Raw genomic sequence first — 12,950 nt, forward strand, 5'->3', positions numbered from 1 at the left:
GCTCTTTTGCCCAGCCTAGAGTACAGTGATGCAGTCTCAGCTCACTGCAACCTCCGCCTTCCAGGTTCAAGTGATTCTCCTGCCTCAGTCTCCCAAATAGCTGGGATTACAGACATGCACCAAGACACCCAGCTAATTTTTGCATTTTTAGTAGAGAGGGGTTTTCACCATGTTGGCCAGGCTGGTCTCGAACGCCTGACCTCAGGTGATCCGCCTGCCTCAGCCTCCAAAAGTGCTGACATTACAGGCATGAGCCACCATGCCTGGCCAAATGCTAGATTTTCTGAGAATAGCAAGATCAACAGAGAAGAATCCCAAAGATGTTAATGACAGAATGCTGTTCATGGAGGCTAATATATTAAAATATCAATAAAGACAACAGAGCTTCCAAATACCAAACAGCAGATGCTGGTCCAACAGCAAACAGACCAAATGAGCAGTGACCCCCTGAGAATGAAATCCACAGCTGGCCAGGTGAATTTAGAGGGCACTCACTACACATTCAACTGAGATACCCAGGGCTCTGTGACTCACTGGTACATGAGCAAGCCCTAGGTTTAACAGAGGTGATCTATAACAATGAAAATTTGCATTTTGATGTGGTTTACAATTTACCAAATATCTCAATTTAATCCTTAAAATGTCCTGGCTGGAGTTGGAGAGGGAAAGATTTGAAGCAATAAATAGATAAGTAAAAAAAAAAAAAAATCTGTGAGCTACTTTTCAAGGACAGTGAACAAAGCTGGGCTCTCTGGCTCCTCGGGTAAATTTGCCACTCCAAGAGGAAGTGAGCCCCCGGTGCAGAGGGGAGATTGAGGGAGTGATATCCTGAGAATGGGGAGTGGGTGACTATGTGTTTGAGCAGGGACTAAACTTTCTGGTTAGTATACTGCAGTGGTACAAGTTAAAGAGATTGGCTTTGGAGGCAGACAAACCTGGGTTTGAGTCCCAACACTGCCACTGAGTAACTATGTGAGCTCCCTGAGCCTCTATTTCTTAATCTCTAAAACAGGAATACCACTTACCTCCAAGGGTTGTGGTAAGAATTAAAGTATGCTTGGAACATAATTGGTGATCAATAAATATTTACTGAATGAATGTTGACTGATTAGATAAAGCATGAAAAAGAGTACTTAGAAAGTGTCCTGTGAATAGTGATGTGTTGGTAAATATTAACAATTATCTCCACTTTCCCTTTTCCTCACCACCCTTAAAGATCTAACTTAAAGCACCTGCATATTTCTGTGGTGTAAATAATTCTTCCCTGGCTGACTGCAAGCTACTAAAGTCACCACTGAATAAAGAATTGGGCAGAGATGCATACATAGGTCTCTTGTGAGCCAAAATGAGCCAGCTCCAGCATGTGTATTACCTTGTATTGGTGGTAATTAATCTGAAGAAATTAGGATTATATGGAAAGTGATATGTCTTACATTATTTTCTCTGAGCTACCACCTCAAGAAAGACATTGACAAATGGTTATTTCAGAAATGGAGAATACACATCTCAAGGACCAAAGCAGCCATCCACTCAATTTTATCTTATCAATAAGGCAAATTATGCTTATCATTGCAAAGATACAACCCAGTTTAAAAGCTTTGGCAGCAGTATTCTAAAACTATACGTTACTCCATGAAGCTATTCCTATTTCTCTATAAAATGCAATGTGACCCTGATTTTCCAGAAAAGGTTGGGGTTCTCTATTACTGGAAAAAAAAAAAAAAGAGAAAAAGAGATGGCTTAACAAATGTCTATACTTTCACATTTTTTGGAACTTATAACACTCTAAACACATAAAAATTTCAGAAACATAATTCATTTTAACTTAAAGAAAGAGCTATATATTTTTTGTAAAGAATTAATAATATATAATTTTGCTGTCAGGATTCTCTTGAACACTCAAGTTGCTGTTACCTTTTCCCCTCCCTCTTTTCTTCAGAATCCTCAGGGAGGATTCTTCCCCTCCCTGCTATGTACCAACTACTGGCAAAAAGGAATAAGATGCTGCCCTGAAAAAACTAACACTCTAGCCAGGAGACCAAATAAGTTCAGGGACTGGCAAATGGTGATGTGACTCTGTACTCTGTGCTTTGGGAGTCCAGAATAGGAAGTGACTAGTTTTCTTGCTAGGGATAACAGATAAGCAAAGAAATAGTATTTGTCATTCTTGCTTGCCCTCAAACTTTTATCCCCACTCACAAAGAAATCTGAATATTTGAAATGAAAACCAAAGCAAGTGTTTTGATAACCTCATGTCAGTTTAAAAATACAGAGTTTGTACTATTCTTTTTCTTAGACTTCATGTGATATTTTTATCCTATAAGTTGTCTTTACCTAATGCCTTACTGAACCATCTCCAGACAGTTCCCAAACCTCATTTCATTCTATCTATTTTATTTAATATCTTTTCCATACCAACATTTTTTGAATAAGGCATTCTCCATGATTTGGGTTTCATGACCATTTTCTTCCTTTTATTTTATTATTATTATTTTTTGGTCTCTACAGAGGTCCAGTGGTACAATGGGAATAAAAAAGATTTTATCATAAATCCTGGCTCTTGTGTTTACTTACTGCTTAACCTAGGGAAAGGTAATTAATGTTACTGAGACTCAGCTTTCTATTCTGTAAAATGGGAATGATAATACCTATCACTTGGCTTGCTGTGTGGATTAAGTAATCAATATAAACCACTTAGTACAGAGCTTGGCAGATAGTGCTTAAAACAACACATTATAACCATCATTTGCTGGTATTCTTAAAACAATGATGCACTAAAATGCCTAAACATTTGATATCAGAAAAAAAATACTAAGACACTAAAATAATTCACAAAATTGATAGTGAACTCATAAAAATTGCAGTTGGCATTAATTCTGCCAAAAAAAATCACAAAACAATTTCTGAAGAATTGATGAAGCCAGTGATTTGATGATCTCTGCTGCCTCAAAACATTTTCTCTACAAGAAGACTGAGGCAAAGCCAAGCATTTAAATATGGTCTATCAGGATTCCCTGTTAGTCTAGCGCCCCTGTGGGAAGCAACTGGAACTGATGCCCAGATTGGCCCTGCCTTGGATCCACTTCAAGTGTCACAATCTATCACCCAGTTCTATTGCTTTTACCACTTTATAATATCCTTACTCCACTCTTTCTCTCTTTATCTCCTAGATTACTCCTACAGTCTCATGAATGCACCAGCTGCCATCGGTGCCTCCAACTTAATTTTTCCAGGACAGACTTTTTTTCCAAAATGGATGCTGAGTAACTTATCCTTCATTACTTCATTTAACTCAATCTTTATAATTTACAGAATCAATTATTACTTAAGGATAAAGTTTTTGGAATCAGATAAGCAGGGTTTATATTCCCCTGCCATACACTTGCTTGTGTGATGTGGACAAATTCTCAATTTCTTGAAGCTTCAATTCTCTAACTTTTTTCTTTTTCTTCTTTTTTTTGAGACAGAGTCTCACTCTGTTACCCAGGCTGGAGTGCAGTGGTGTGATCTCAGCTCACTGCAACCTCCACCTGACAGATTTAAGCTATTCTCATGCCTCAGCCTCCCAAGTAGCGGGGACTACAGGGGTGTGCCACCACGCCCAGCTAATTTTTTGTATTTTTAGTAAAGATGGGGTTTTTCCCTGTTGCTCAGGCTGGTCTTGAACTACTGAGCTCAGGCAATTTGCCTGCCTCGGCCTCCCAAAGTGCTAGGATTATAGATGTGAGCCACCATGCCTAGCCAGTTCTCTAATTTGAAGTGAAAATAAAATACCTCCCTCCCTCCCAGGGTTTTTGTAGTGACAGAGACCTTGGCAGTGTGTCTTGCATTCAGTAAGCACTCTCTAAATGTTGGTGATGCTGTTATTTATCACATACATCTTCAGAAACACCTAGGATCCTAGGATTCTTATAGTTACCACCTACTCGTCACCCATTAGTATTAACATTTATAAACAAGCTCCCCAGAAATATTAACTGTAACCTTAAACCATCTATGTTGACTGAAATACAGCATATAAAGAACTGTGGCATTTCTAAGAATTTGAAGCACACTAGAACACTTGTTTACCCAATCAAAGCCTTAGGAAATATTTAAAAATGGATAAATCTTGGGTAATGGACTCTGGGATTCCACAGGTAAAAAATTTTCATAAGACATTAGAGGAGAAACGGAAGAGCCTACAAAATCCAAATGAATTGAAAAAAAAAAAAAAAAAAAACAGCCAGAGCACTCTGGAAAAGGAGACGTGCATTTGAAAAATGGAAAGAAGAGAGAGAAGCCTTAGAACCAGTAGAAGGGTTGCAAACACTGCCATCTACACGACCAGGCAAGTAATGCGTGAAGCCTTCTGAGTGAAAACCGGAAATGCCTCCTAGCTGGGTGCCTGCCATCCAGCTCTGGCCTATTGGAGTCATGTGGGATTGAGAACACAGGATTGCCTCCCCTGACCCCCAAATCCAGAAATCTAGATTTTTAAAATCTAAAATTCCCTAATATTTTAGTGTATTTGGTGTAGAGAATTTTAAAAACTATTTCAAACTCTGTGTGAACTAAACAAAACTTGTGTGAAAGCAAGCCCAAATATTTCTTTTGTAATAACAGGGGTTTTTGATATAGATTTGGTTGTCAAAAGGGGAAAGCAAAGAGACAAAACTGACATTTATTGACCTCCTACCAATCTGCTGCCCAGGCTGGAGTGCACTGGCATGCCTGGATAATTATTTTTTATTTTTAAATTTTTTGTAGAGATGGAGGTCTCATTCAATCGGTTGTCCGAACTCCCAGCCTCAAGTGATTCTCTCACCTCTGTCTCTCTAAGCGCTGGGATTACAGGTGTGAGCTACTGCTTTCGGTCATGCCTTTCATTTTAAAAACCCATTTGATTGTCACTGTTTGTCAGGACGGAAACATTGCTGTCATTTTCCAGATGAGGTAATTGAGCCCACGGAGGATTGAGAAACTTGCTCAAGGCCACACAGCTAGGAAATGGTGGTGAGGGCAAGACAGAATTCATATTTAGATCTTCTCCACCCTAAAACTCCACATTGCTCTGGTGAGCATAAAAACGAACCTTGCAGATCTTCAGCTAATGAGAGTGCAGTTTTTCAAGGGGCTGGTGCTGAGCTCTGAAATCCATTATACTTTTGCACAGAGGTTACACCTCCCACAGTGGTTCTCAGCCAATGACTGGGCCTGGTCTGCAGCTGGGAGATCTGAGACTTGGCTCAAGGACTCCCTAAAGGCCTTTCTCAGCCTCCCCTAGACTGTAGGGTATTCTAATATGCTCCTACACATTTTCTCTCTTTCTTTTCTTCACCGGTGTCAGACTTAGCTTGCAATCTGAGGGCTTTCCCAATCTTTTCCAGCCAACTCCTGGTTTCTTTCACAGATGTTTCCCCTAATAAAACTCATACCCTTTATCCATCTGGCTGTCTGCCTCTTGGAGGACCCTGACTAACACAATTGCCAAAAGCCCCCACCAAAGGCCCTGAACGTGCCTGGGAAAACGTGACCGGGAAAACGTGACCTAGTTCATCTGGAAATCCCGAATAGACCTATCAGTCTGCAAGGGGAAATGCATCCATCCAATAACGATCCTTTCTCTAAAAACTGCCATCCGTAATCTCTCATATCAGTTCTGACATCCCAGGGATATATTAAACCAGGTGTTATGTATCAACACCACCAACAACAACCAGCCAGACATCCAGCAGCAGGTGACAGTCCGACCTGTGGCAGTAACCCACTGGGGCACACTCACCTGGTCACGCTGCTTTACTCGTTTGTAAATATATTCAGCAAATGGTTTTCGAGGAATAAACTTCCCATCGCCTGCCGTGACACTGAACACTCCAGCTTCATACACCACTTTGCCTCTTGAAATAGTCACAAGGGGCACCCCGTGGCAAACCATACCCTCGAAAATGTTGAAGTTAACAGCCTGATGGTGAGTTTTTGCTGAGATAGTCCTATATTTGTAAAAACAACAAAAAAGTTCTGGATCATCACCAGCTCACTTGATGAATATAAAATATCAAAAGAAGAATGACTTAGAATAAAATTTAGCAACTCTATTAAGTCATAGCTTCATCACCATAACAAGTGACTTTAAGAATAGAACATAACATTAACATTTCATTACAAAGTAATTACATTTTTCTGGGAGAAAAACCCAAGAGATCATTCTTTAAGGTAATTAATGAGGATGGAGTAGGGGGAAGGAGGGCATTATCTTTTATGTTCAGGTTTTAAAATTATTTTTATTTATATGCTGACAACACATTTTTTTCATTTTTAAATTATAAAATATTTTTAAACGCAGATGACTGATGAACACAATGACCCCATATCCAGCTTTATGAAATTTTAACTTTTTGTAGATACAATGGAGGCGTATTTAATACCCCTTCCCAAATCCCATGCCCGTTCCTGCCTTCCCAAAGGAAATAGCTATTTGATAGTTATCAAACCGGATTTGGTAGTTATCAAGGAAAATTATGTATAGAATTTCTTTCATTGTCTGCAGCAAAACTAGAAATTTGAAGATAATAGGAATAACCAAATATGTTGAAATATAGTATCTTAGCATATTCTATGTCATACATTTGTCATCATCCTCAGTAGTTTATTAATACTTTTCAATCTTACACAATATGATTGACGATTTCCAGGCTGGGTATTTGAAAATGCTGCATGACTCCTTTCTTAAATCTCATTAAATAAAAAAGAGAAAAAAATGGTAGCAGTGAATCATATGAGCATAATCTGAGTCCTTTTTTTTTTCTTTTAAATTTTTTATTTTCATCGGTTTTTTGGGAACAGTGGTGTTTAGTTACATGAGAAAGTTCTTTAGTGGTGATTAGTGAGATTTTGGTGCACCCATTCCCCGAGCAGGGTTCGCTGAACCCAACGTATAGTCTTTTATCCCTCATCCCTTCCCACACTTTCCCCCTGAGTCCCCAAAGTCCATGGTGTCATTCTTATGCCTTTGCATCCTCATAGCTGTGCTCCCACTTATGAGTGCAAACATATGATGTTGGCTTTCCATTCCTGAGTTACTTCACTTAGAATACTAGCATAATCTGAATTCTGGTAGAAGGTTCTACAGTCCCTCTCAGGATTGGATTGAAGAGACACATTTTGCTAAAATCCTCAAGGCTGAGTGAGTCTAAGGGGGAGCAGCCCAAAGTCCCCCCAGCCTTATTTAGAAGGGCTGAAGAGGAAGCCCTGGCTGCTGTGTGCAGCAGTCCTAGAAATGAACAAGATAACACTGGCCTAGTCCGTGGTCCGACGGCTTACTTGGTTTCCAATCCTAACATGCCCAGTCAGAATTCTTGACTTTTAATGCTGACCACAACCCACCTACTCGAGTTTGCTCCTCCCTTGAGTTCTCATCTCAGTAAATGACATCACAATCTATCTTTCCTCACCCTTCAAACCAGCATCAAGCTACTTTGTCTTACCTCCTCCTAAAATAAATTCCCTCGCCTCCTCTCCATGGCTCCCACTGGAGTCTGTACCATCAACTTTCACCTGAACAACCCCAACACTTCTTACTGGCTTCTTTGTTTCAGCTCTTCTGCATTTCTTACCACTCTCCACAAAGCTGCTCAAATTATCTTTTAAAAATGAAAATCAGATCATGTCACCTTCCTTCTTGAAACCCTCAGTGCCTCCAGGCTGTTACCCAAGAGCCAAATAGCTGTAAAAAAGCACGGTGATGATAATAATAAAAAAGAATCTGCTCCCAGTGATAAACAGCCTTCATGGAAAAGAGAAAGAGGAGCATCTAGTATGTCAGGGGGATCACTTATAATATCTCATTCCATCTTTACAACTCCTCTCTAAGGTAGAGAGGATTTTCCACATTTTAAAGGAAAAGTAAATTGAGATTTAGAAAGGTTATTTCACTTACCAAAGGACATATGACCAGTTTGATGAAACTGGGGCTTTTTTATTTTTATTTATTTATTTTTTTGAGACAAGGCCTTGCTCTTGTTGCCCAGGCTGGAAGTACAGTAGTGCGATCATAGCTCACTGCAATCTCTACCTCTTCAGCTTAAGCGATCCTCCCACCTCAGCCTCCCAAATAGCTTGCACTACAGGCACGTACCACCACACCCGGCTAATTTTTATATTGTTTTTGGTAGAGACAGGGTTTTGCCATGTCACCCAGGATGGTCTTCAACTCCAAGGCTCAAGCAATTCACCCACCTTGGCTTTCCAAAGTGCAGGGATTATAGGCATGAACCACTGCACCTGGCTAGAAACTTAGACCTTTTTATATTTTTAAAATTTTTAATAAAAATGACTTTTTGGTGTACATTTCTATCATTGTTTACACATAGATAGATTTGTGTTACCATCACAACAATTAAGACACAGAACAGTGCTACCACTCCTCCAGACTCATACTATCCCTTTGTAGTCATGCCCTCCCCCAATCCCTAACACCTGGCAACCACTGATCTATTCTTCATCACTATAGTTTTCTCTTTTCAAGATTGTCATATAAGTGGAATCATAGAGTAGGTGATCTTTTAAGATTGACTTCTTTAATTCCACATCAATCCTTTGAGATTCATCAAATTTGTTGTGTGTATCAACAGTTCCTTCTTTTTTGTTGCTGCATAGTATTCCATGGTATGAACATACCACAGTGTGCTATACATTCACTCACTGAAGACCATTTGCGTGGTTTCTAAATAGTTTTTGGATGAATGTGAATAGAGCTGTTATAAACATTCAGGTCTATGTTTTGCATAAGTATTTCTCTAATGGAAATACCCAGGAGTGAAATTGCTGGGTCGTATTTTAAGTGTGTGCTGCAGCAAAAAGAGCTTTCAGTGACCTTAGGAACCAACTAACTGATACAAAGAAATGTTAAAGAATCACCAAGAAGCAGGAGGCAGGTACAAACACAACAATAATTTCAAACACTAAGGAGGAGGGAAGGGTATTAATCAAGTGGTAAGTAATGTCATTAAAACAGAAAAATGAAGAAAATATTTAAAAGAATACTAAGTATAGAATGAGTTATGTTGAATTATGGTAATGAAAGGTACAAACTCAAAGAACATAAAGCTGGAAACAATACAGAGGGGCTTCAGACCTTCAGGGTGAAAGGACTTTTTATGGTCATTAAAATCTGCCAAATATTTCCGTAGCCTGAGTTGCTGCATTCCTACACATCACAGCTATATTGATGGCAGGGACTCTTGAGATTGTATTACAGCGTGCTATATAAAGATTTTTGGACTGATGCATCAGTAAGGCTGTATATGAAGAAAGTGAAATGAATTAAAAATTTGTGCTGAAATGGTTATTTGAAGTACATGAATCGGAGGAAAAAAGAAATTCTTAAGAGTTAATGAAGCTCATAGGAAAAACATCTAACAGAATAAATAAGCTTTATACACAAAGATTGTCATTACAAGGTTGCCTAAACTATTTAAAAACTGAAGCATAACTATTTTCCAATGTCTATCCTATAAATATTAGGCATTTATGAAAGACTAGAATTAAAAATACTCTGGGAAGCAAAAACCCTGACAATTATGTAATATTAAATGGAAAAACAGTGATAGAGTGTGTACATTATGTCTACCAGAAAAATTGATATGCATATGGGCAAATACAAGAAGGAATATACAAAGTAGCTTTTTGTGGGCTAAGAAAAGGAAGATGGCAGATTCCAAGTATTTTCAGAGTTCTTGTTATTCTGTTTTCTTGATGTAAGTTGTGATTTTAAAATAAGGTTGACACAGCAAAATATCAAATCAGATTTCTTTGCCTCATGCCAAAAAAAAAAAAGGGGGGGGTCATTACTTTGACTTTCTTAGCCTTGGGGTTAGCAAGATAAAGAGGACAATTAACAATTAGTCAACATCTAAGAGATTCTTTATAATAAGTCATTATGGAAACGAAGTCAAATTAACACAAAATGTAAATCTGAGGCATTATCACCAGCAGCACAAGGAATGTGCTTCCACTTTCACATTGGAAGGTGTCTGACAGGGTGTCATTCGTCACCCAACTTTTTCCTTCCAGCTAAAGCTGTAATTCTCCAATCTTAGGAGCTTTCACACTTCTGAATCCTTGCACATGCAGTTCTTTTTTCCCTAAATGTCCTCCTCACTTCTGCCCTCTCCCTTCCCTAAAACTCCACCCAAGAATCCTGGTCCCTAGGAGCTGACCTTAATGACTCGGGGTGAAACTGAGCATTTTCCTCTGTAGTTTAGCATTATCTGAATGTATTACAATGATCTCTTGTCAAGGCTCTCTTTTCCTACTTGGTGCATACTTGAAGACACAGACTAGGTTGGTTTAGCTTCGGCACATACTAAATGCTTTATAAATGTGTGTGTGATGATCAAATAAAAAGATTGTGTGATTGTCCTCCTGTTTAGTCAGGTCAGTTTAAATTCCTGCTTCCACTGAACTCAGACATGACTGTGTTCTGGAAATAGATCACTGAAGTAAATGAGAGGTAAACATCCATTCCATTTCTGTTGGGTACCCAATATTTCTAGCATACTGTGCAGGTTAATTAGCAATGAATAAATAAGTAAACTTGGTATAACTATTATTCTTAGTGGCATCTTAGCTTATGTCAAATACTTGTTCATTAATACCTGCAAATACTTGGCAATTCTAATATTACCAACTGTAATAAGCACATAGCTCAGTATTATTACTTTGTTTCCCAGATGATAATGCTGAAATAGAGCTGTCTCAGAACTTGCCCAAGGCTCATATAGTTTAATATTGAATGAACTTTCAACTTTTGAGAATGCTGTAATATTTGTAACCCTGCCATAATAAAGTTTTAAAAATTGTGGTACATTTTCAATATTTAATTATAGACAGTTTTCAACATAAAAATACAATGCAATATCGTCACATGATTTATCAGATTATTACAAAACATTATTTAAAATCCATGTATTTGTCATACAGTATGGGAGACGTGGTCCATTATTGGAACAAACGTTTCAGAGTCACACATCTTTGTAAGGACATCTGTCGTTCCTTTGAACACACTTCCTCTAGGGAATTCTCCCCACAGTAGAAGCCAAAAACGTGTCTTCCCAGCCTTCTTTTCAGCTGGGGCCCAGCCATGTGACCTGGGCTCCTTTGAAATGATGCCTTAGCACCAGACTTTGTCTGGCAAGTTGGTAACACAGGAAGCAGCTACCACAGGAATCCATGTGGAAGATAGAGACGGATCAATCCTGGGTTTAGGGCCAGCTGTGACAGAGATTCTAACAGTAAGATTTGAGCTCCACCTCAGTAAGGTGATCGGCAGTATCTGTGCCTAGAATCAGGATCAGAGCTCTTTGATGCCCCGCGGGATGCCTGGGGCATCGGTCCTAGCTGTTCGACCTCTCAGCTTGGTCCTCCAGCCCTTCTGGAGAGTCTATGAGCCACCCAGTATCCTTTGACACATTCCCTTTTTGTCTAACTATTTAGAGTAATTCCTCTTGATTGCAGCTAAGAACCCTGCCTGACACAGCTTTTTCTCTCAATTCTTGCAATGTGTCTATGGGACTTTTAGAAAAATCTGCTTTTGTGATAATTTGAAAAGCACAAATTTGAGGCCTTTCTTGACTGTGAAGGCTGAGCCCAATTGCTCTCCAGGCATTGTCTCTAAGAGAGGACTTGGACAGAGGTGAGTGTTTAGCACAGTATCTTAATACCCATCTAGGGCCATTGTCATAGAACACATGGGAACAGGCCCATCTTTTCAAAACTCACCCTGTGCCTTAATTTCACTGCAATGAAACATCCCCCAGGTTGTTGCAGCTTGCCCAAAGTGGCTTCTCCTGACGCAGCTCAAGTCCAAGTGTAAAGGCCAAAGTCAGACTCATATAACCTCCCCTGCAGAGCTGGTGGGCCTCATGTCATCTGATGAGCAGGCAATGCTTTGAAGTCTTCGAGAAAATCTTGGAAGAAAGCAAGAAAACAAGCCGGGCACAGTGGCTCACACCTGTAATCCCAGCACTTTGGGAGGCTGAGGAGGGCAGATCATTGAGGCCAGGAGTTCAAGACCAGGCTGGCCAAGATGTTGAAACCCCATCTCTACTAAAAATATAAAAGTTAGTGGGTCATGGTGGTACATGCTTGTAGTCCCAGCTACTCAGGAGGCTGAGGCAGGAAAATCAGTTGAATCCAGGAGGCAGAGGTTGCAGTGAGCCGAGATTCCAGCCTGGATGACAGAATGAGACTCTGTTCCAAAAAAACAAAACAAAACAACAAGAAAACCCACATCCAGGCTCTGACTAAGAGGGATTCAGCTAATGGACTAATACACTGTTGTCATCAGGCGCAGTGACACTATGAGACATTTGGAGCAGACGTTGTGTATCTTTACATCATATTTTAGCTTTTAGGTGGGCCCCACACACTATCCCATCCTGAGACATGTCGGATAACACGAACTGTAGTTTGGCCCCTTGACCTCCATTCTCCCATCTTCTGGTGTCAGCACCCCAGTTTTTCTTTAAGAAACTACTTTCCTGCTTTGGAGATCATCTGACAAGACCCTTAAGCATGGTTGTCTGCTTTTCCCTAACCAAGAGATGGGCAACTGCATTCTCTTTCCCAGGAATTTAGAATCTTTTTCAGAGTGACAAAAATAATTAAAAGTGATTGGAGGGTACATCCATGAGCTCAGACTAATTTCTGCTGCCAGCTGCCTGCGGCTGCCCTGGGCTCCATCCATTCCATGCTGGAGCAGGGACTGTGCTTTCCATCTGTGAGCTCCCCATGGCCTTCCCACAGAGTGTGTTTTTACTGAGGTAAGCACCAGTTAGTTACCATGGTTTGCAACCAAAGTCCCTGACTGATAGACACGTTGTTCTATGGAGAATAATTCCCTTAATTAAGAGCCCATGGATGTTTCTGAGGCAGAGTTGAAAAGGTCTGTGACTCAAAAAGAACCAAGA

At 39.8% G+C, this 12,950-nt stretch overlaps 1 protein-coding gene across 2 annotated transcripts in view; it reads right to left on the bottom strand.

Moving 5' to 3' along the window:
• DPYS (dihydropyrimidinase) overlaps positions 1-12,950 on the bottom strand; it is an 84,337-nt gene that overhangs the window by 7,497 nt on the left and 63,890 nt on the right. For both annotated transcript variants that reach the window (XM_017528975.2, XM_017528974.2), the window contains exon 8: positions 5,765-5,972. In XM_017528975.2, coding sequence (XP_017384464.1) covers positions 5,765-5,972 — 208 coding nt within the window. The remainder of the gene's footprint in view (positions 1-5,764; positions 5,973-12,950) is intronic.

This window comes from Cebus imitator, unplaced genomic scaffold (genome assembly GCF_001604975.1).
Source record: "Cebus imitator isolate Cc_AM_T3 unplaced genomic scaffold, Cebus_imitator-1.0 Scaffold56, whole genome shotgun sequence".
Taxonomy (NCBI): Eukaryota; Metazoa; Chordata; class Mammalia; order Primates; family Cebidae; genus Cebus; species Cebus imitator.